The following is a 23,709-nucleotide window of genomic DNA, read 5'->3' as shown; positions in this document are numbered from 1 at the left end:
TCATCGCTCATCAAAACTTGCATGGAGCGATTTTGCTAGCGTTTTGAAGTTAATGTACACTGTAACAAAATTAATAGAAAGGACCAATCAGACTTTAAAACGCTAATCGCTACACAACCGCTGGCAAATTGATACACTTTTTAAAATCGCTCCCTAAAACGCTCAAGGAATCGCTTACAAACTGCTCATACGAAACGCTAGCGATTGCGATTAGCGATTGCATTTTGCAGTGGGTTCCAGGCCTCACTGTATTTTCTTTTTCTCTGCAGAGAACAGGTCAAAAGTTCACAGCCTGCTCTGTAAAATCATTTAGAATGCTGAGTAGTGTGTAAACTGCAAATATTAGAGAATGATGCATTGTAATAATAAAAAACTATATAACTGAAAATAAAAATGAGAATACCTTCTTTGCTACTAATGTTCTAGTAATTATCCGTACTACACAACCAATTCGTTATATCGTTATTTATTTTTCTCGCTTCAGGTGTCTCTTTAAAAGCAATGAAAGTGTATGGAGACTTTCCCACTTACTGCGATCGATCCCCTGCGTTGCGCGGAAGTGCCTGATCTGCCGCTCAGCCGATGCAGGTGCAACAGCCCATTACCGCCGGACTTCGGTGGCGACGCAGCTGTGTCAGAAAGTATTGAAGTCAATGGGTGACGCACACACACGCTATGCACATGACCCTGCCGGCGTACTCTGCTGCAAGGTCATAGGTTTGTGATTTTGTGCGTTGCGTTGTGGTGCGATGTGGCTGGGCATTACACCACGACGCAGACTTTGAGTGTGAAAACGGCCTCAGGGTTCCGTTGAAGCTAATTACATATAAAAAAGTATTGCGGTGTAAGGCTCTGTTCCCACTTGCGACGGTCTGTTTGGCTCAAAGTGGATAAGACCAGTTCAATGTACGCTCCAATCGGTCTTACGGTACATATGATGAGATTTTCTGGAAGATTTACTGTCAGATCCATTATTTCCAACATGTCCGATCTGATTTTAGTTCGATTTTCCATTCACTTCTATGGAAATCGATCAGACGTGTTCAAAATAATCGATCTGAGAGTAAATCTGCCAGAAAATCTTATAGTGTGTACCAGGCATTACAAGTGCGAACATAGCCAAGATTTCAGGGTGATTTCCAGTCGCTTCAGCTGATGTAGGTGGCTAGCGCTAAAATATAATTTATTTTATATTTTTGTTTGCAGCATCAACCAGCTCCTCCAATCACATCCCTCCCTGAATGATTCATCCAATAATATAACAATTTATAAATTAAACAGTGCAAAAAAATAATAATAAAAAAGTGCTTGATTAAAACAGAGCTTTGTCCAGCAGCAAGTGGAGCAGAGCGCGAGCGGATCTCATCTCTCTGCGGACGTCTTTGGTTGTCGCGGTAAAGCGGCTCCTTCCTCGAGATATCGGCTTATTCACCTCCTGAGCGTACCACCCACAGATCAGCGATAGCCGGAGGCTGGAGGGGAAAACACGACAGAAATAACCACACAGCAAAAAACATCCAAAGTATTAGGCCTGGCACACACTTTCAATAATGATTAGCCAATCACCAATCAGCCAATTTACCACCTCCATGTGGTATGAGATGGTATTGAATACTATGAGAAGATTGTGTAGTTAAGCACTCATACTACACGGAGGTGGTAAAATTGGTCAGTGATTGGCCAATCATAATTGAAAGTGTGTACCAGGCTTCACATTATTAAGATAAACCACCCAGGGAGTAATTTACAGCATAAAAAGGAAAGACTGAAAATACAGGTACTCTGTTGCACTAGTGCACCCCTCCTGAACTCAGCAAGATATACCGTTGAAAGATGTAGTTCTTATTGTTCTTGAGTTAATTGACATTTGCAGGGGTGCCTCTACCCATTTTGTCACTCCAGGTGAGAAAACCTGTGGCACCCCCCCAACCCTGATGGCGCCCCCCCCCCCCCCCCCCCCCATGAAAATAATCGTAATGCAGCAGCGTTTCACTAGAAAATAATCGTAATACGGCAGTGTCTCACAAAAAAATAATCGTAATGCGGCAATCTTTCACCAGAAAATAATTGTAATGCAGCAGCGTTTTACCAGAAAATAACTGTAATGCAACAGTGTTTCACCAGAAAATACATGTAATGTGGGCAATGTTTCACCAGAAAATACACATAGGCAGGACTCCTCTCCCCCCCTTCCCATTAGTTCCCCCTTTATAGCCCTAATACCTGCGTGCACCTATAAGGAAAAAAAACATTTACTCACCTGCAGAAGACTCCTCTCCTGGCCTCCCTCTGGCATGCAGTAGCTCCCCCAATGATCTTAGTGCTGCAGCTCCAGCTGCAAAACTCCCGCGCTGACAGGCAGAGCAGGGCTACGGGAAAATTGTGCCCTAAGCCCTGCACTGGAGACACAAACAATCTCCAGTGCTGGAGTTCAGACGTCATTTTCCCGTAGCCCTGCACTGCCTGCCAATACCCACAGACTAAGACGCTAAGTAGATGCAGCAGAAGCAAGTAATAGAACACCCACGGGGGCAGAGCTTAGCCTGGAGGCAGGGTTTAATTTTGGAGCGGTTCTTAATCCAGCAACATGGCGCCCCCCCAGGACCAATGGCACTCCAGGCAATGGCCTGTACTGCCTATGCCTAGAGGCGCCCCTGGTCATTTGGGTTAAATTTGTTGAGATTATGTCTCTGTAATAAGATAAGTTAAGCTATGGTATTTCTACTTATATTTGATTATCATCTTGTATGTAAAATTATTACCAGCTGTTTAGAAAAAGAAAGACCGACTCTAATATGTGGTATATTATAGAGAAAACACATTGGCCCATATGCAATTCACTTTTTCGCCTAGGTAATCTTTTCACCCTTTGGGCTTGATTCATAAACCGTGACTACTCATATCACGGCCATATTCATGATTGCGCGTGCAAATTCGCAATTGTGTGAAAAAGCGCACGAAAACGACCATGATATGAGTTATCACAGTTTAGTGAATCAAGTCCTTTGTCAATAAAATACCTTTTACACCACCGGCAAGCAAGAAAATACTCAGAATAATGTTGATAGGACTTTTTCACCTACTTTGTGATACTTTTTCAATTGCGGGGTGCTGAAAAGTTACTTTAAAGAGACTCTGAAGCGAGAATAAATCTCGCTTCAAAACTCATAGTTAGCAGGGACACGTGTGCCCCTGCTAAACCGCCGCTATCACGCCGCACAAAGGGGGTCCCTTCACCCCCAAACCCCCCACTGCAACACTTGGTCGCAGACTTGGTCGCTCCTGGAGGCAGGGCTAACTGCTGCAGCCCTGCCTCCAGTCGCGTCTATCAGACGCGCATCGCCGCCTCTCCCCCGCCACTCTCAGTGAAAGAAGACTGAGAGGGGCAGGGGAGAGGCGGAGATACGCGCTGACAGACGCGCGTGGGGCAGGGCTGCGGCGGTTAGCCCTGCCCCGACCAGGCAGCGCTCCCCCGCTGCACCGAGGGGATTTGGTGGTGAAGGGACCCCCGTTTAGCGGCGCGATGGCGGTTTAGCAGGGGCACACATGCCCCTGCTATCTATGAGGTCTGAAGCGAGATTTATTCTCGCTTCAGACTCTCTTTAAGGCCTCTTTCACAGTACGACGTTAAAGTTGCACGTTATACAAAGTAACAACGCAGACTAACGCACAGCAACACAAAGTATGTGCGACGTTCACAGTGCACACGTTGCGTTTGTGTGTAACGTGTAGCGTTATTAGAAAGTGCTGCATGCTGTGCGTTATACACCTTATTAGCTGCGTTGGACAGTTTGCACATGCTCAGTAATGTTTTTTTTTTTTTAAATGTGACGCATGCGCCGTTTTCGTTCCATCAGTATGCAACAAAAACGGCGAACCAAGAGACGCATAATGCAGGGCAATTTAACGCCACACTTCAAAAGTGACATGCGTTGCGTTAGGGGCACGTTGTGATACTTCAACGTCGCATCAAACGCAACGTCCCACTGGGAAAGAGGCCTAAAAAGAAGAAGACAAATGATCTCCTAGGAGAAACGTTCTCAGTCACTAGGGCTGCGGGCAGCTGTTTGGAGCCTGTCGCTTTTAGCCATAGTCAGTATACTGACTTTGTTTTGCACATATGCCATTTTAATCTGACATTACTTTTTAGTCCCTATCAGAGGACACTGCAGTACCCATAAAGCTGTGTCCATTGGACGACGAGTTACATTGTTCACTCCCTGGACTGAGTGTCGGCTGTTGTTGCAACTAATAGAATTATTGTACAGCTCTTTTAGCAATGATTATAATGCAAACAAATGGCTCTGGTTACTGTAATTGGAGCGTCAATAATGAGTTTCCTTTAGGTGCAGCCAATGTACACACTGCCGGCTCTGCCAATGTAAACACTGCAGTCACATTGTACACACTGCCAGCACTCACACTGTCCTCAAAGTCAAACACATCCCAGCTGTGAGCAGCATTCACCTGAGAGAATGGCTACAAGTGGCCATGGAGTTTCTGAGACACCTGTAAGGCCTGGTTCACACTGCAAGAGCTTTTTCTAATCACTTGTGATTTGTAAAGCTCCTGCTAATGTAATACTATGCAAGTGATCCCACTAGAGCGATGTGATTTTATAAAAATCCCCCACAGCATTGCATTAGCAAGAGCTTTACAAATCACTGGTGCTTAGAAAGCTCTTGCAGCGTGAATCAGGCCTCTGGCTCTGTTCCCTCTTGGTGCTGGACCATGTGTGGCCAGTGGGTGGGGGCAGTATAATATCTGCTCTGATGGTCCGCTGTGGTCGGCTGGGCCGCGGTGTGGATGTATTCCCCCTAAGGCTATATAGAGGAATGTATCTGCCTGCCCGGCGTTATTGCGGACTGCACAGAAATGTGGACCGCGTGCTGAGTGACAAGTTGAACGGCTCCTATTTATTGAATAGGAGCCGTTCAATGTCCGTTTATCGATGAGTGGAGAACGGACAAAAAATGTCCCCTCTCAGCTCAAGTGGGAACACAGCCTAAGAATTCTGCAGCGATATAAGAGCTCCTTCATACGGCAGCTGACAGGCAGTGAACTCACCTCCCGTCAGCTGCTTTCTTGCACCAGGCAGGCACTGTCAGTACTCGCCGGTTCTGGTGGAGGACAGGAGGCTGCTTCATGGAGTCACATCTGAGTGCAGCCGTAACACGGCTACCAGGAGGAACAGAGAACACCCGATGCAGTGCTGGAGCAGGCACGTATTACACCGCTACCTGCGCTACTCTGCAGGAGGAGGAGAAGGAGCAGGAACCCAACCCCGCAGTCACGTGGGGAAGGGGGGGGGGGTACCGTTACTGCTACTGTTCTGCCCATGATTATGTCTCTCCGCAAATAGGTGAGTATGCCATCTCAGATAATATGATAACCAAGCAGCTCAGGGTGACTCAGAATTACTAGGAATGCATGTCGGGTTAGTAAGGCTCTGTAACATGTATAAGCTATAGGCTCACTATACACCAGTGGCCCTGTAGCATGTATAAGCTATAGGCTCACAATACACCAGTGGCCCTGTAGCATGTATAAGCTATAGGTTCACTATACACCAGCGGTTCTGTAACATGTATAAGCTATAGGCTCACTATACACCAGCGGCTCTGTAACATGTATAAGCTATAGGCTTGCTATACACCAGCGGTTCTGTAACATGTATAAGCTATAGGCTCACTATACACCAGCGGCTCTGTAACCTGTATAAGCTATAAAAACAGGGAACACCAAGAGCCCCAATAGTGTAATTCGTACTGGACAAGGTGGCAATAAGTTTGTATTGCTAGATACTCACAAGTCAGGGTCACCAGCAGGCAACCACTGTAAAGGCAGGTGGGGAGATTGTCCTGACCCCACTCAGGATTAAGAAGTCGCTCTCTGTAGACAGGAAAAAAGGGTAGCAACCCTCCACCAAGGGTGGACTCAAAATTGTATACAATGAACAGAGGCGCCAAAAGTATAAGATTAGATTAAATGAGCTTAAAAACCAACTTAAATGGCAAAATTGAAGGAGGAAGTGGTGGTCTTACCTCCCTCAAGCAGACATGACAACGACTGCGATTCAGACAGTCAAACACATTTATTAGGAACTCCAAAAAGAAATGCAACGCGTTTCGCAGGTTCAACCCCGCTTCATCAGGCAATATAGGGAGGAGTATCAAACAATCTGCACAAGGATTCAAATTAAGCGCTTAATTTGAATCCTTGTGCAGATTGTTTGATACTCCTCCCTATATTGCCTGATGAAGCGGGGTTGAACCTGCATTTCTTTTTGGAGTTCCTAATAAATGTGTTTGACTGTCTGAATCGCAGTCGTTGTCGTGTCTGCTTGAGGGAGGTAAGACCACCACTTCCTCCTTCAATTTTGCCATTTAAATTGGTTTTTAAGCTCATTTAATCTAATCTTATACTTTTGGCGCCTCTGTTCATTGTATACAATGTATAAGCTATAGGCTCCCTATACACCAGCGGCTCTGTAACATGTATAAGCTATAGGCTCGCTATACACCAGCGGCTCTGTAACATGTATAAGCTATAGGCTCGCTATACACCAGCGGCTCTGTAACATGTATAAGCTATAGGCTCACTATACACCAGCGGCTCTGTAACATGTATAAGCTATAGGCTCACTATACACCAGCGGTTCTGTAACATGTATAAGCTATAGGCTCGCTATACACCAGCGGCTCTATAACATGTATAAGCTATAGGCTCGCTATACACCAGCGGCTCTGTAACATGTATAAGCTATAGGCTCGCTATACACCAGCGGTTCTGTAACATGTATAAGCTATAGGCTCACTATACACCAGCGGTTCTGTAACATGTATAAGCTATAGGCTCGCTATACACCAGCGGCTCTATAACATGCATAAGCTATAGGCTCGCTATACACCAGCGGTTCTGTAACATGTATAAGCTATAGGCTCGCTATACACCAGCGGCTCTATAACATGTATAAGCTATAGGCTCGCTATACACCAGCGGTTCTGTAACATGTATAAGCTATAGGCTCACTATACACCAGCGGTTCTGTAACATGTATAAGCTATAGGCTCGCTATACACCAGCGGCTCTGTAACATGTATAAGCTATAGGCTCACTATACACCAGCGGTTCTGTAACATGTATAAGCTATAGGCTCGCTATACACCAGCGGCTCTATAACATGTATAAGCTATAGGCTTGCTATACACCAGCGGCTCTGTAACATGTATAAGCTATAGGCTCGCTATACACCAGCGGTTCTGTAACATGTATAAGCTATTGGCTCACTATACACCAGTGGCCCTGTAGCATGTATAAGCTATAGGCTCGCTATACACCAGCGGTTCTGTAACATGTATAAGCTATAGGCTCACTATACACCATCGGCTCTGTAACATGTATAAGCTATAGGCTCACTATACACCAACGGTTCAGTAACATGTATAAGCTATAGGCTCACTATACACCAGCAGTTCTGTAACATGTATAAGATATAGGCTTGCTCTACACCAGTGGCCCTGTAACATGTATAAGCTATAGGCTCGCTATACACCAGCGGTTCTGTAACATGTATAAGCTGTAGGCTCACTATACACCAGCGGCTCTGTAACATGTAAAGCTATAGAATCACTATACACCAGCGGCTCTGTAACATGTATAAGCTATAGGCTCGCTATACACCAGCGGCTCTGTAACATGTATAAGCTATAGAATCACTATACACCAGTGGCCCTGTAACATGTATAAGCTATAGGCTCACTATACACCAGCAGCTTTGTAACATGTATAAGCTATAGGCTCACTATACATCTGTATGCGACAGCGGTACAATTTGTTACCAATAGAAGCCTGCGGATCCTACAGGGGCTTCCCCCGCCATCCTCCAGTCCCCCGGTCGCTAAGCTCGGACCCCCCTAAGATTACCGACAAGAACTTGTTGGTAGGAACCTCAGGGCTGCGCTGCTTTCCAGGCGTGAGCGTCAGTACTGCACCTGCAAATAAGCCCGAGTCTGTCCAGTAAGCTGGAGCTGCCCGTGCACGAGTGGCTCCGTGGTACTGCGGAGGCGGGGCCATGTTCACGTGGCTGCAGCACAACCACACTCCTGCCAGGAGGAACGAGGCCCGACGTTATGGAGGATCCCAGGCAGCAGCGGAGGACTGCGTGGAGGAGCCAGAGGCTTCCCTCTCCTTTTAAATGTTTGACGCCACAGGTTCTCTTTGACCTTTTTGTCTGTTTTGTTTTAGACTTTCCATGGAGTTACTGGTCCATCCATCAGGGGACAGGAGCGTCCCGGGGAGACCACGGGGGACGAGTGGCCTCAAGGGGGCTGGAGGAAGCCCCAGGTAAGTATAAAACCTGAGACCCCTTTAACGGACACCCGAGGTGACATGTGACATAATGAGATAGACGTGCATGTAGAGTGCCTAGCATACAAATTACTATGCTGTTTCCTTTTTTTCTTTCTATGCCTGAAAGAGTTAAACATGAGGTATGCAAGTGACAGTTTCTGACTGGGTCGGACTACAGTGTTAGGGCTCGTTTCCACTACTGCGATGCGGAATCGCCTGGATTCCACCGCTGATGAAATCGCATGCAGATGCGATTTCCCGTGCGTTTTTGCCGCGAATTCGCATAGGTGAGGGTATATGCGATTTTAACCATGTCACTGCCTGTTTGAATTTACATTGGTACCTATGCGAATTCGCATGCGAATTTGCGGCAAAAAAATGCATGTGCAAAAAAATGCATGGGCAATTCGCATGCGATTTCCCTACTAAATACATTGCATGCGATTCGCATGCATTCCACTCGAAGGCTAATTCTGCGGCTCTTTTGTGCGTTTTTTCACCGCTAATTCATAGATTTGTGCTCTGGCATACTTTAGCGAAGGTGTCATTGAGCAGAGACAATGACACAGTAAAAACGTAAAAACTAGATTTAAATATAAAATAAAACTCTGGGATATCTAAAAAGGTCATTTTTAGGAGAAGGAGGATAGATACAATTGTTTTTCTCTTCAGTTTATTTTCACCTCTGATGTCCTTTAAGTAATTCTTAAAGTGATTGTTTTTTGGGCATGCCCTGTAATTATCTTATATTGTAATTACCCTGTAATTATCTTATAGTTTCAGCTGACAATACAGAATTTTGTCAGCAACCAGACACTTTCTGTCGCCCAGAACAATTCCTCCCAATTGCTCCAGGCAACAGTTTAGAAAAGAGCGCTGTACAGACAGAGGACGAGCAGCTGTTCTGCCCTATGGAAAGGGTGAGGGGGGAGGAGGATGAGTGAATGACATCACGATGATTGGATAACAGTGGGCGGGCAACAGAGTTCAGTGAACTGCTGAAGATAACATTGGGGGACACCTGTACATCAGGGGTGAACCATAGCCACCATTGTTGGTGGGCCCAGGGGCTAAGGGGGCCCGCTTCTGTGGTTAGATGTAGACCAAGCAGCGGCATAGATTACCTGCTCTCTGCAGAGCTACACGTTCTCCTCACGCCTCTCTTCAGCCTCACCGTATAGCCTAACTGCTCGCGCCTCCCACCCCTGCCTGTCATGTGACCTGCATCAGGTGCCACAAGGAGATAGACTGTACGACGCAAAGGAGTCAGGGCTGGATTTAAGCCAAGGCCAATAGTCCATGGCCTAGGGCACCACAGGATCAAGGGTGAGTGGACAGCAGGCTAAGGGTCATCTGGCATCTTATACCAGATGAAGGGGAAGGAGGGGTCATCAGGCTATCTAAACCAGAGGGGAGGGTTATCTGATTACCTGCACTGGAGGTGGGGGAGGGAAGGATCATCTGGCTGCCTATATAAGAGGGAAGAGTCATCTGGCTACCTATGCGGTACAAATCCGGACCTAAGAGGAGTGAGGTAATGTACACCGCAGCCACGCTTTGCTGTAGCGGCAGGGGGGTATAACTTAGTGAAGGGGAAACCGGACAAAGTTCTGATCTTCCAACAAAAGGGTAAAGAAGCAAGGCTTACCAGATTCCAACAACCCACATTATAAGGTTGTAAACGAGTTTGATAGATGGTCCGCAGAACTTTCAAATGGTGTCGTTTAACCAGCGATGTTGCACACCACAGATTCCTCCGGAATATATTAGATATCCTGAGGTCGCAAAGACTCGCCAAAGGAGAGTCCAGTAGGATAGTGACATGAAAGAAATGTACGGCACATCTAAGTGTAAACCGTCTTTATTACATAACAAGTAAAACAATTTAAAAACAAGGATAAAAGAAACTCACATACGGGGCCCGTGCACTGGGAACCCCGAAAAAGTAGCGCGCATAAAATGGTCAATAGAAGACCTCAAATAAAATGGTGCCGCCTGTCGCCTTCCCGACTGGTTTCGCAATCTTGCGTCATCAGGCTCCCCTGATGACGCACATACGGGGCCCGTGCACTGGGAACCCCGAAAAAGTAGCACGCATAAAATGGTCAATAGAAGACCTCAAATAAAATGGTGCTGCCTGTCGCCTTCACCATTTTATTTGAGGTCTTCTATTGACCATTTTATGCGCGCTACTTTTTCGGGGTTCCCAGTGCACGGGCCCCGTATGTGAGTTTCTTTTATCCTTGTTTTTAAATTGTTTTACTTGTTATGTAATAAAGACGGTTTACACTTAGATGTGCCGTACATCTCTTTCATGTCACTATCCTACTGGACTCCCCTTTGGCGAGTCTCTGCGACCTCAGGATATCTAATATATCCCGGAGGAATTTGTGGTGTGCAACATCGCTGGTGAAATGACACCATTTGAAAGTTCTGCGGACCATCTATCAAACTCGTTTACAGCCTTATAATGTGGGTTGTTGGAATCTGGTAAGCCTTGCTTCTTTACCTTTTTGTTCAAGGATCCTGTATACCAGAAAATGACGAAAGCTGTATTACTATAGACCTGCGCTGACTTTATATATTCATTGCCTGTGTGGACTTTTGGACATTGTCCTTCTCGGCTGCGGTCGCCTTCTGCCTTGGCGCTGACACTCGTTGTTTATTTAAAGTTCTGATCTTGGGGAGGTGTTGGTGGGTTTTCAGGGGGGCGAGGGCGGCTCAGTTTTTTTGAGGGATGGCCGGGTTCTAGGTACTCCCCTGCGGTATTCTTCATATTCAGCTGAGAGGGCTACGAGAACCCCACATATAGCGAAGGAGAGGAAGTCAGCTGCTAGTAAAGCCTCACACACACGTCCAACATAATGCACAACCAACCGCACAACATGATCAACCACACAACAAGTTGTGTACAAAACACGTACGTACACATGCGCCAACCATCCGAGATAAAAAACTAACTATAACAAGTAACTTGTCTATATATCTTATCTAAAGTTTAGATAGTTTACACAGCAAATCTGTCTGCATACAGCTTCAAAAGGTTATGATTATTTATTCCTGTGACACAATGAGGGCAGCCATGTTCTGTTTGTCACATTGTCACAGGGCTGGAGATGCTATCAGCTTGCCTGTGTGTAAATTCAGTCCCCTCTCCTCCTCCCCTCTGCAATCTCTGGCTAGTAACACCTCCCCCTCCTCCTGCCCAGACTGAGCTCCCATAAGCTCTTGCTACTGTCTGAAAATGCCAAGGCATTGTGAAAAGCTGTGGGCGTGGCTTGTTTAGTTTATAGGGAATTAATATTAAAACAAAACAAAAAAAGTATTTGGCTTGAGGAATGCCCTATAAACTGTATGAAAGGAGCACAATTATGCAATGAGTAAAAGTTTATTTTGGATCCACTTTAAGGTGGCCATACATCAGGCGACTTGGCGGCCAATTGACCATCCAATTTGATTATTATAATTAAATTTTGATGAAAATTGGTACTGCCAAGTGCATGCCCGACCGACAAAGCGACCAATTTTGGGACCGGAATTGGTCGTATTGTCGATCGCGCATGTTACAAGATGTGGGCCGAAGTTGGTTGGTCGGGTGTGCGTCAGTACGGCGGCCGATTTAGGAACGAGCGACGAAACGACTAATCCCCCGCCGCTGCAATGTATAAATGTACCCACCGTGTGTGCATTTATACATTACCTGTCCAGTGTTAGCCTCCGCGCTGTGTCCGTCCATCCTGCCGGGGTCCCCGTACACTCATACACGCTAGCGGTGCATGGCAGCTGACGTCAGACACTATACGCCGCAAGCGTGTACGCGGCTATTAGAACCCGGCTAGATGGACGATCACCGTGCGGAGGCTGCTACATGACAGGTAATGTATAAATAAACACACCGGGGGGGCACATTTATACACTGGGGAGCAGCAGCAGGGCACACGCGGCGGGCTTAGCCGATTCCCTGAATATTTTATGCTGAAATCGGATGGAAATCGGCCCACAGTATATGGGCAGCTTCAACCAAGCGACAAATTTATCTCTAATCACATTAGATTAGAGATACATTTTTTTTTCGAATCTGCCAATAATCATCAGGTCTATGGCTACCTTAAACAAGCAACTCCCTTAAATACTATGCATGCAAGCTAAACGACAAACTGCACAACATGCCCACATTCAAAAACAACAAAGGTGTTCAAAAGACTTGTCCACACGTGGTCAACCTGCATGATAGTTGGGCAAGTTGATCCGCCGGCAAACAAACTGTTATCAGTTGGTCGTCTTGTTGTATTTCCAGCCATAAACACGCCCAACTGTCTTCCAACTGACGAAGTTTAGAATATAGTTGGGGCAGATTGTTGGAACGTGTGTGTGTGTCTTAATATTTCTAGAAAATTCTGCAATGGATGAATACCAATATCCTGGAGGGAACTGGCTTGTTTGCGAATTTCTGGTGAAATTATCACCTAATGCACTCATTAACCCAAGTCTCACCCTAACCTACCTACCTGTTAGAATTAAAGAGAAACTCCAACCAAGAATTGAACTTTATCCCAATCAGTAGCTGATACCCCATTTTACATGAGAAATATAATGATTTTCACAAACAGACCATCAGGGGGCGCTGTATGACTGATTTTGTGCTGAAACCCCTCCCACAAGAAGCTCTGAGTACCGCGGTACTCTGGGCAAACTGCCACAATGTAACAATGTTCACAGACAGGAATTAGTTGTTTACAGCTGTCTCTAACAGCCAAAACAGCTAGGAGCAGCTACATAACCTGCCCACAGTAAAAATGTCACCATGTAATACATGTCAGAATGTGAATCTGGGAGAGGAAAGATTTTACAATGAGCAAACACTGACTAAATCATTTATACATAATTATGGTAAAAAATGAAGCACTTTATTATTACATTATTTTCACTGGAGTTCCTCTTTAAGGACAGTGTTTTATACATGCCTATAGATTACTTACCGGTAAAGAGATAACAGATCCATCCAATGTCCAAGAATTTGTTATACTTCCTTTCTTCCTTTTAATCTTCTTATATTCTGTCACACAGTCCTTTATAATCTCCACCACGATGTCGTGGGACAGATCCTCCACTGTACCACGTGTCTTTCTCACCTCTCCACTTAATGATTCTAGCTTGATGTGAATTTTTTGATTCCTAGCAGCATATTTTTGACCAGCTCGTCCTGTGCTGTTCTTTTTGTGTATCTTCACATTGTCCTCTTCACACTTTTCTCGGGAGACTTCTGTAAAGGTTCCAAAGACTTCAGACAAAAGTCTCTTGAGAAGCTCGTCTGTAACATTTAAAACCAGTCTCTGTTGTTCCTCTTTACGTGATGATGGTGATCTTAGTAGGTTAGCGACAACTGCACAGGAGTGACGTTTTTCTGAGGGGTGATCAGGGCCCATGTCATCCATCAGAAGGTGAGATTTGAATTGATTTGGAAAAATATTACAGGTTTCAGCAACCTTCACATAGTTCTCCGTTTCCGATGGCTTCAAACAATATGATTTTGCCCCAGTTATTTTGTTTTTGGAAGATTGGCACTCCTCAATATTATCATATCTTCCCCTTCCAGTTATATCTGGACCTGCTTGATCTTCAGGTTTGTTATTTGTCGACGATGGACCTTCACCAGATGAATTATTGCCATCACTGTGAGAATCTGGACCTGTTCGGTCGTCAAACAAAAGATGAGAGATCTGTCCAGGTCTTACAAAAACACCATGGTTTGCAGGACATTCAAAATATTTTATTCCCTCAGAAGTTCCATCATTGTCTCCTCCAGCCTTGTCTAGGGCAACTCCTGCCCAGTAGCCTTCTCTAGAAGCCATTAACCCTTTATACTTCAAAGTACCTGGCTTGGAGAGTTTCACCAGTACCCTGTCCCCAATGTCAAAGGTGGACAAGGGATCATGAAGATCATCTTCGGCCTTCGATAACGTGAGAAATGGTTTACCCTGCTTATTGGGCTCTGGAGGATTTCTTTGGACTTCAGGCTGAACTGGAGATTTGTGTAAGAGTCCATTGTTGAGAAATTCATGACTTGTTTCAGATATCTGAAGAACTGCATCTTCCGTAAGTAAGCGATCATATAACTGATGGACTTCTTCGATGAGGCTCGCCTCCCGACTGCTGTGCAGGGTTTCTGTTTCGGAGAAAACTATTTCTTCTGGTGGAGTGGGGAAGTCTTCTGTGTCATCATCACTTCCAATTGAGTCTACGTCCCCAGGGGGAGAGGGCAGCTCCTCTCTGTGGTCCTGCATTCCGGAGTACAAATCTTCACTTTTGTAGGAAAGCTCTTCATCAACGGGAGAAAAGATTTCTGACAAGGTATCTTCAATAGGCTGTAAGACTTCGTCAGTGATAAATATCACCTCTCCCTCACTTGGATGTGGGAAGCTTTTAATCTGAAATAAATCTTTTGAGCTTGTAGCATCAAATGGCGCTGTCTTAATTTTCCTGGAGATTACATTTTTTGTAACAGATTGTTTTACATCCGTTTCTGTCATTCTCGGCCGCTCTTTAGTGTCATATAAACTCATTCCCGTCGCATTACTGATGTTTTCTGGACTCATTGACGTCGAATTCTGTAGGCCTGTAACTTTGACTGTATCGTCTTCTTGCTTCCCACTTAAATGTTCTATGTTAAATGTTTTTGAATCCGACTCTGTCACGTCCTCCGATGTTGTAAACGATTCCGAGGCCAACGGAGCTTTTTTAGTTGTTATCTGTTCCTTTACTAAAGCTACAACTATTTTTGCACTCTGAGAACCTGACTGAGGAGGAGGTGAAGATCTGAAAGGCTCTTCCTCTGAGTCATTAGCACTATAGTGCTTCCGGTCGTTAAAATCCATCCCAATAATAGTATTTTCATGACTTTGGTCAAAAAGATTTGGTTCGAAAGGCTGAACCTCCGACGTGCCACCCCAGTTTCCATCGAATGGTCTTTCACTTGGGAAGCCACCAGACTCCATGTCAAAGATATCAGAGTCTCCACTCTCTGTGTCCTGGCCTTCCTGCCCTCGATCGGATGCAGAGACAGAACTCTCTGAGATGTTTATGATTTTAGCGGAGACTTTTTGAAATTCTGCAGGAGAGGGTGATAACATGCCAACGCCGTGTTCTTGGGCTAACATATCGGACTCTGGAGGCCGAGGCGTGACACCAGGATAGGTTTGAGCGACCAGCTTAGGATCCTCTGTGGTTTCTCGCTCTGGAGTTATCAGTTTGTGACCTAAAAATAGGAAGATCAGAAATGGTATTTAGTTCTTTTTTTGTATTTTTTGTAATTATTTTATTACCAGTGCAAACAATGTTCCAGCTTTTTAAAAATGCAATCAATTATTTGAAGGTCACACAACCCATTTTGCCACAAAAATTACCTTTGTAAAAAAGGTGACACAGAAGCAATGACAGTTCTATGAGAGGTAGCCGGGACAAGGTCCTCCAGCACCCAATGCTGAGACACCACAGTGTGCTCTTCTACCCCTCCCACTGTAGCGATGATCATAATCAACAAATTACGATTTCGCTAAATTTTGCGTACATTTTCGCAATTACGCTTATACGTAATTACTATATGCTTATTCGTAATTACGATTTGCAAATTCAATTGATTTTGTGTAGTCATTCGTAATTTCGCATACAATTTTGCGAAATTATACGTAATTTCTTTGCTACGTATGTTAAGGAGAATCGTGGGTACAAGTCAAAAAAAGAATTTTTGAAAAAGACCTTGTAGTTTTAGAGAAACTCGATTTTAAAAATGCAAGTAGAACATGGTTTTTAAACTTAGAAAAATAACAGTTTAAAAACATTTTTTCTTTGCATTTTTAAAATTGAGTTTCTCAAAAACTACAAGGTCTTTTTCAAAAATTCTTTTTGTGACTTATACACACTATTCTTAACATATGTAGCAATTTTGGCAACAATAGCATGTATGGGGGTTTTGCTATTAACCTCTAAAGTTGGCACTAAATCATGCGAAATTTCGCAAAAAATGACACGAAATTTTGAAATACTATTATTACATTCAAAATTAATTACGATTTTCTCTGAAATTTCGCATTACGTTTACAATGCATAATAGCGAATTTTGATGCGAAATTTCGGCATACCACTGTCCCACCCCAGCCGTCACACACAGTGGCGTAGCTAAGGAGCTGTGGGCCCCGATGCAAGTTTTACAATGGGGCCCCCCAAGCACTCTATACATAGCAATTGATACGGTGCACCAAAACCTGCCAATGGCAACTACAGTGTTAGAGGTGCAAGAAGGGGATGGGGAACAGCTTGTTAATGATTACCACTATTCAAAGTATCTATAGAAGTGATTATTATCAGCACAGGACCAATAGAGAGCTAATATTGTAGTTGAGGGAGGGCCCTTCGGGGCCCCTCTGGCCCAAGGGCCCCGATGCGGTCGCTACCGCTGCACCCCCTATTGCTACGCCCCTGGCACTGATTGCTATTAGACTGAGAGAGCCCCAGGGCCCCCAACACCTCAATCTCTAGTTATCTGGCTTGCAGTCACTGCCATGTATCCCCTTTTCTTATTTCTCTCTGCTTCAAACACAATAGAGGAATGATAGCTGAGTGAGTTGTGCGCCCCCTCCTACACTGCGCCCTGAGGCTGGAGCCTCTCTCGCCTCGGGGACCGCCCTGCGCCCCTCCTACACTGTGCCCTGAGGCTGGAGCCTTTCTTGCCTCTGCCCGACCCTGGGTAGTCCCATGACAGGTACCGACGCTATAACACACTGCATGCAGTGCGGTAATGCACGTTTACACTTTTAGGCTTTGTTCCCATTGCGTTCTGTTCGCTTCGCCGTCCGCGCCGTTTTTTGATGCTTTTTTTTCCTGTGCATTGGACGTTTTTGTTAAGCGCTCTTCTAAGCGCTTTTGCAGAGCAATTGCGTTTTTTCACTTCCTAGGAAGTGAACTCTTTGATCTTTTGCACAAAGCGATTTTGAGAGCGTTTTGCGTTTTCCTATACCTTCCATTGAGGTGGAATCGCCTCAAAAATGGCCCAAGCACCGCTTATCTGAGCGGATCGGAAACGAACTTTCTCATAGAGAATCACTGCACAAGCGCTTTCAGGGCGATTTTGAAAACTGCCAGCGCTTAAAAAATGGCAAAACCTAGTGTGCACGAGCCTTCAGTGAGGCATACTTGGATGGTGCTGCACGCCTCGCTCTATGGCTGATCCACATTTAACAACATTTTTTCTAAATCTATACGTGAGGAAATTCAGAGGCACTTTTTCATCATTACATAGTTTTTCCAAAATCACCCTATGGTGGATTGTTAGCTCCGAGGTTCCTCTTACTTTGCTGTTGATCGGGAGAGGTCGTCAGGTTTTCTGATCTGGTCATTGTCTTTGGTTCTTTGAAAACACTTCTTTCTCTTTGAAAAGAGGGAAAAAGAACAGGATGTAATATAGAAGACATGGAACGCATTTAACGTTACATGAAGTGAGTGATAATTCCCAAAGTCAAGCAAGCTCGTAAGTAGCTATTAGGGATGGTCGGAAATGCCATTTTTTGTTTTCGCCGAAAATCCACATTCCGTCATTGCCAATTACCGCTACTGCTACCGATTCCGCTTTCCGCTAACGATTTCTACATTTCGATGAGGATTTTCACGGTAATTTCCACCGACTTTAACATTGATTTTCTCAAAGACTACAAAGTCTTTTTGAAATATTTTTTTTTCTTCTTGTTCCCACTTGTTTGCTTAAAGAGAACCCGAGGTGGGATTTAATTATGTTACTGGGGCACAGAGGCTGGTTGTGCACACTAAGACCAGCCTCCGTTGCCCCATGGGTGTGCCTCCATGTCCCCCCTGCTCGCCGCTATACCCCCCGCAGTGCTGGCAACACGCAGCGTGTCGCCAGCACAATGTTTACCTAAGCGCTGTTAGTCTGCGCCGCTCCCCCGCCTCCACCGCATCGGCGCTACCCGCACGCGTCACTTCCCTCCTATCAGCGGGAGGGAAGGGACACAGGCGGGTAGCGCCGATACGGAGGAGGCGGGGGAGCGGCGCTGACTGACACCGCACAGGTAAACATTGTGCTGGCGACGCGCTGCGTGTCGCCAGCACTGCGGGGGTATAGCAGCGTGCAGGGGGGTCCTGGGGGCACACCATGGGGCAACAGAGACTGGTGTTAGTGTGCACAACCAGCCTCTGTGCCCCAGTAACATAATTAAATCCCACCTCGGGTTCTCTTTAACATTCCCTGTAAATTGGTGTTTCCAGCTCCTACGGGGGCTTTGCTATTAACCTCCAAAAGTCGGCATAATACCGCATATCGGTAATACGAATTTTCTGCATTACAGTCAACAGCGGCCAACTTTGGCGGTTAATAGCAAAGCCCCCGAAGGTTCTACAAACACCAAATTTTCAGGGTATGTTAAGCAGAAAAGTGGAAACAAGAGGAAAAAAAAATATTTCAAAAAGCCTTGTAGTTTTTGAGAAAATCGGTGTTAAATTCGGCAGAAATTACCACGAAAATCCGCATTGGAACCGCTATGCGGTATGACGCCGACTTTAGAGGTTAATAGAAAAGCCCCCATAGGTGCTAGAAATGCCAAATTTGCAGGGAATGTTAAGCAGAAAAGTAGGAACAAGAAGGAAAAAAAATCTTTCAAAAAGACCTTGTAGTTCTTGAGAAAATTGATGTTAAACTCGGCGGAAATTTCCCGTTTTCCGTGCAAATTTCTGCAAAAGAAAGCCTACCGCACTTGCATTACCGATTTTCGAATTTCGATGCGGAAATGCAATTTCCGATCGGAAATTGCATTTCCGCGGAATCCGAACGAGCATCCCTAGTAGCTATGGAAACACTTTAAAGAGACACTGAAGCGGAAAAAAAAATTATGATATAATGAATTGTTTGTGTAGTACAGCTAAGAAATAAAGCATTAGGAGCAGAGACATAAGTCTAATATTTGTTTCCAGTACAGGAAGAGATAAGAAACTCCATTTGTTATCTATGCAAATAGCCATTGAGCTCTATGACTTTGAAAGTCGCAGAGAGTTCTGAGTTCTGATGCAGGGGTGTAGCAATAGGGGGTGCAGAGGTAGCGACCACATCGAGGCCCTTGGGCAAGAGGGGCCCACCCTCAACCACAGTATTAGCTCTGCTGATAATAATCACTTCTATGGATGATTAGAATAGTAGTAATCATTAACACACTGTTTCCCATCCCCTTCTTGCACCTCTGACACTGTGGTTGTCCTTGATTGGTTTTAGTGTGGCGTATCAATTGTTATGTATAGAGTGCTTGGGGGGCCCCAATGCAAAACTTGCACTGGGGCCCATAGCTCCTTAGCTACTCCACTGTTCTGATGGTTTTTATCTCAACTGTTCTAGTAATTATCCGTACTACATGACCAATTCATTATATCTTAATTTTTTTTTACGTTTCAGTGTCTCTTTAACAAACTGCTACTTAAACTTTCTGAAGCCTGATACACTTTCAATTTTGATTGGCCAATAATTGGCCACTTTTACCATTTCCATCCAATATGAGGGCCAACAGACTTTGAATACTATGGGCTCAATTTACAAAAGAGTGCTAACTCAGTTAGCATGGCGAAAGCTTTTATTGATCGCGCACAAAGTTTAGCGCTGTGTGGTGCGCGCGAAACGTCGCACCGGGTGCGACTATAACGATGCACCAGGTGCCTCAAAAAAATAAACGACGCATATTGTGATGTTTCGGGCGCACCCGGTGCGACATTTTGCGTGCACCGCTAAACTTTGCGCAGAAAACTTTTTGCGCGCGTATTAGCACACGCAAAGTCTCTTTAGGCGTGCTAAGGGCCTTTTCACAGGCGTGCTAACACTTAGCACCCTTTTGTGAATCAAGCCCTATGTGTGTTAAGCTCACATACTACATGTAGGTAGTGAAATTGGTCAGTGATTGGCCAATCAAAGTTGAAGCTGTGTACAAGGCTATATTGGCTAACCACTGGCCAATTTTACCACCTCCATGTAGTATGAGAACTTACCTATGGAACCTGTTCATAGTATTCAATATCTGTTAGCCATCATACTACATGGAAATGGTAAAATTGGCCAATCAAAATTGGATGTGTGTGTGCACCCTTAAGCCTGGTACATACTTTGAATTATAATTGGCCAATCACTGACCAATTTTACCACCTCCATGTATTATGAGAGTACTTACACAATCTGTTCATAGTACTCAAAGGGCTTGATTCACAAAGCGGTGCTAACTGTTAGCACGCCTGTGAAAACCCCCTTAGCACGTCTAAACAAGCTTTTTGCGCATAAAACTTTACGCGCGCAAAACTTTATGCGCATAAAACTTTACGCGCGTACTGCACAGAGCGCAGGGCGCTCCACGCGAAGTGCCCATTAAAGCCTATGGGACTTAGCGCGCGTTAAACTTTGCGCGCGTAAAACTTTGCGCGCGCAAAGTTAGTGCGCGATCTGATTGAGAAATACGGTGCTAACCTACTTAGCACCCTGGTTAGCACGTCTAAAGACCTTAGACGTGCTAAGTAGGTTAGCACCGCTTTGTGAATCAAGCCCAAAATCTGTTGGCCTCCATACTACATGTAGGTGTTAAGATTGGCCAATCATTGGCCAATCAAGAACGAAAGGTGTGTTCTAATTTCCAAGCCTGGTACACACCTTCAGTTTTGATTGGCCAATTTTACCACCACCATGTAGTATGACGGCCAACAGATATAGAGTAATATGTGCAGATTGTGTCAGTAAAAGCTCATATCACAAAGAGGTGGTAAAATTGGTCAGTGATTGGCCAATCAAAATTGAAGATGTGTACCAGGCTTGACTGTTTTTCTTTAATCTGTAGTCAAATTGGATACAACTCAAATTCTCTCACCAACCCACAATTTCCAACCCCACCCCAAGATGTGTCCAGCAACTATTCATATTTATGGAAATTAAAAAGAAAAGTGAAATTTCCAATTGAAGCAAACAAAGGCGTCAGACCCCAACTTACAATCTGCTTAGTTCGAGCTCTCGGCGCCCCAGAACAACTGCAGACATATGTTTTCTGTATTGAGGGGCTGAATTCTCTTTAAACTGATAGAGCAGGTAATATTGCCGTGTGACACCCATAGAAAGAGCACTCTCTCTCCCAGCATCCCGGCATTACAGTAGAAACAATACTGAGTCCACATGAGGAGGCGGGACTTTGGAGTCCACAGGAAGTAGGTTTAAGACCGCGCCTCTCCCAGCAGGAAGTAGGAGGCTCTTGTATAGATAGCCGAACAGCTGCACTGCAGGCCGGCACAGCTACAGAAGGGATTTTTACAAGAGTAACACTTATTATTCACACTTATCATAGTGATTGCTTTTAGAATTTGCACAGTTTAATGTTTAGCTGGGCTATTAAAGCAGCGCATTAGAGATGTTATTTAGAGACATATTTGCCGTACAGTAACACAATTACCCGTAAACTCCGGCCGGAAGGATTCGTGCTGCGTCTGTACTGACAGGCGATGGGAAATCCTCCTCGCTAGCTGCGTTCCTCTGTTCCTAATTAACGGAAAACATTATATCCCAGACAACACCATTCCCGATTCCAGTAATCACATAATCATTATTTATTTTAATTATCTGACATATAAAAAAAAAAGACAAAACAGAAAATGATCCCTTCAGTGAAATCACTGTCATGAGAAAGGTCCAGTTCACATTAAAATACATATAGTGCGGAATATTTTATAATATGTTATTTTTGCAATATTAATGTTTTATGTCATGGCTGGATGTATTTACAGAACTGTCTTCCTGTGTCAATGTCAGATGCAGCTAGGATGGACCGAACAGCAGTCTGAACTCCTCCCCTCCTTACCATAACCCACAAGAGGAAATGAGGGAGGGTAGTAGCAAGCAGGATTGGTCATTAAATAGGCAGAGGTCAGGGTAGGCTGCAAGCAGGATTGGTCATTACACACCCCAAACCCCTGGCCAAACTCCCTCCACAGCATCAACAAACCTTCAGCCACACCCCCACCACCTTCCAGTCACACTCCCACCACACCTCCAGCCACACCTTCACCACACCCCAGCCACACTCCCTCCCTAGCTTCACCACACCTCCAGCCACACCCCCACCACACCTCCAGCCACACTCCCTTCATAGCTTCACCACACCTCCAGTCAACACCCCCACCACACCTTCAGCCAACACCGCCACCACACCTTCAGCCACGCTCCTCCACACCTTCAGCCACGCTCCCTCCACACCTTCAGCCACGCTCCCTCCACACCTTCAGCCACGCTCCCTCCACACCTTCAGCCACGCTCCCTCCACACCTTCAGCCACGCTCCCTCCACACCTTCAGCCACGCTCCCTCCACACCTTCAGCCACGCTCCCTCCACACCTTCAGCCACGCTCCCTCCACACCTTCAGCCACGCTCCTCCACACCTTCAGCCACGCTCCTCCACACCTTCAGCCACGCTCCTCCACACCTTCAGCCACGCTCCTCCACACCTTCACCACACCTCCAGCCACACTCCCTCCATAGCTTCACCACACCTTCAGCCACACTCCCTCCATAGCTTCACCACACCTCCAGCCACACCCCTACCACACCTCCAGCCACTCCACCACACCTCCAGCCACACTCCCTCCATAGCTTCACCACACCTCCAGCCACACCCCCACCACACCTCCAGTCACACCTTCACCACACCTCCAGCCACACTCCCTCCATAGCTTCACCACACCTCCAGCCACACCCCCACCACACCATCAGCCACACTCCCTCCACAGCTTCACAACACCTCCAGCCACACCCCCACCACACCTACAGCCACACCGCCACCACACCTTCAGCCACGCTCCTCCACACCTTCAGCCATGCTCCCTCCACACCCCCACCACACCTACAGCCCCACCCCCTTTACAATTTCATCACTTCTCACAGTCAAGCTTTTATCCAGCTACACAAGGGGGAAGAGGGTAAATAAAACTTAATTAAAAACCACTAAAATTGAAAGAATAGAGGTGGCGTAACTCTATAACCTCACAGGACTAATGCAAAAGAGTTTATTGTTTCAACTGGCCAATGCAAACAATACACTTTGGCATTAATTCTGTTGTTTTTAACTAAGTTTTGCCAGGGATGGTGGTTCCTCGTGGCTCTGCCAGGGGCGGTGGTTCCTCGTGGCTCTGCCAGGGATGGTGGTTCCCCGTTGGCTCTGCCAGGGACTGTGGTTCCCCGTGGCTCTGCCAGGGACTGTGGTTCCGTGTGGCTCTGCCAGGGACATTGGTTCCCTGTGGCTCTGCCAGGGGAGGTGGTTTCCCATTGCTCTGCCAGGGATGGCGGT

The 23,709-nt window shown here is 45.6% G+C and overlaps 1 protein-coding gene across 1 annotated transcript in view; it reads right to left on the bottom strand.

Moving 5' to 3' along the window:
• Positions 1 to 407: 407 nt before the first annotated feature.
• CCDC187 (coiled-coil domain containing 187) overlaps positions 408 to 23,709 on the bottom strand; it is a 136,367-nt gene continuing 113,065 nt past the window's right edge. Inside the window, exons 22-25 of the mRNA XM_068248019.1 lie at positions 21,822 to 21,907; positions 17,699 to 17,775; positions 13,332 to 15,607; positions 408 to 1,472 (exon numbers count right to left, since the gene is read on the bottom strand). Coding sequence (XP_068104120.1) covers positions 1,425 to 1,472; positions 13,332 to 15,607; positions 17,699 to 17,775; positions 21,822 to 21,907 — 2,487 coding nt within the window. The 3' untranslated portion in view covers positions 408 to 1,424. The remainder of the gene's footprint in view (positions 1,473 to 13,331; positions 15,608 to 17,698; positions 17,776 to 21,821; positions 21,908 to 23,709) is intronic.

Source organism: Hyperolius riggenbachi, chromosome 8, assembly GCF_040937935.1.
Source record: "Hyperolius riggenbachi isolate aHypRig1 chromosome 8, aHypRig1.pri, whole genome shotgun sequence".
Classification (NCBI taxonomy): domain Eukaryota; kingdom Metazoa; phylum Chordata; class Amphibia; order Anura; family Hyperoliidae; genus Hyperolius; species Hyperolius riggenbachi.
This window is presented reverse-complemented; position numbering and strand designations above follow the sequence as displayed.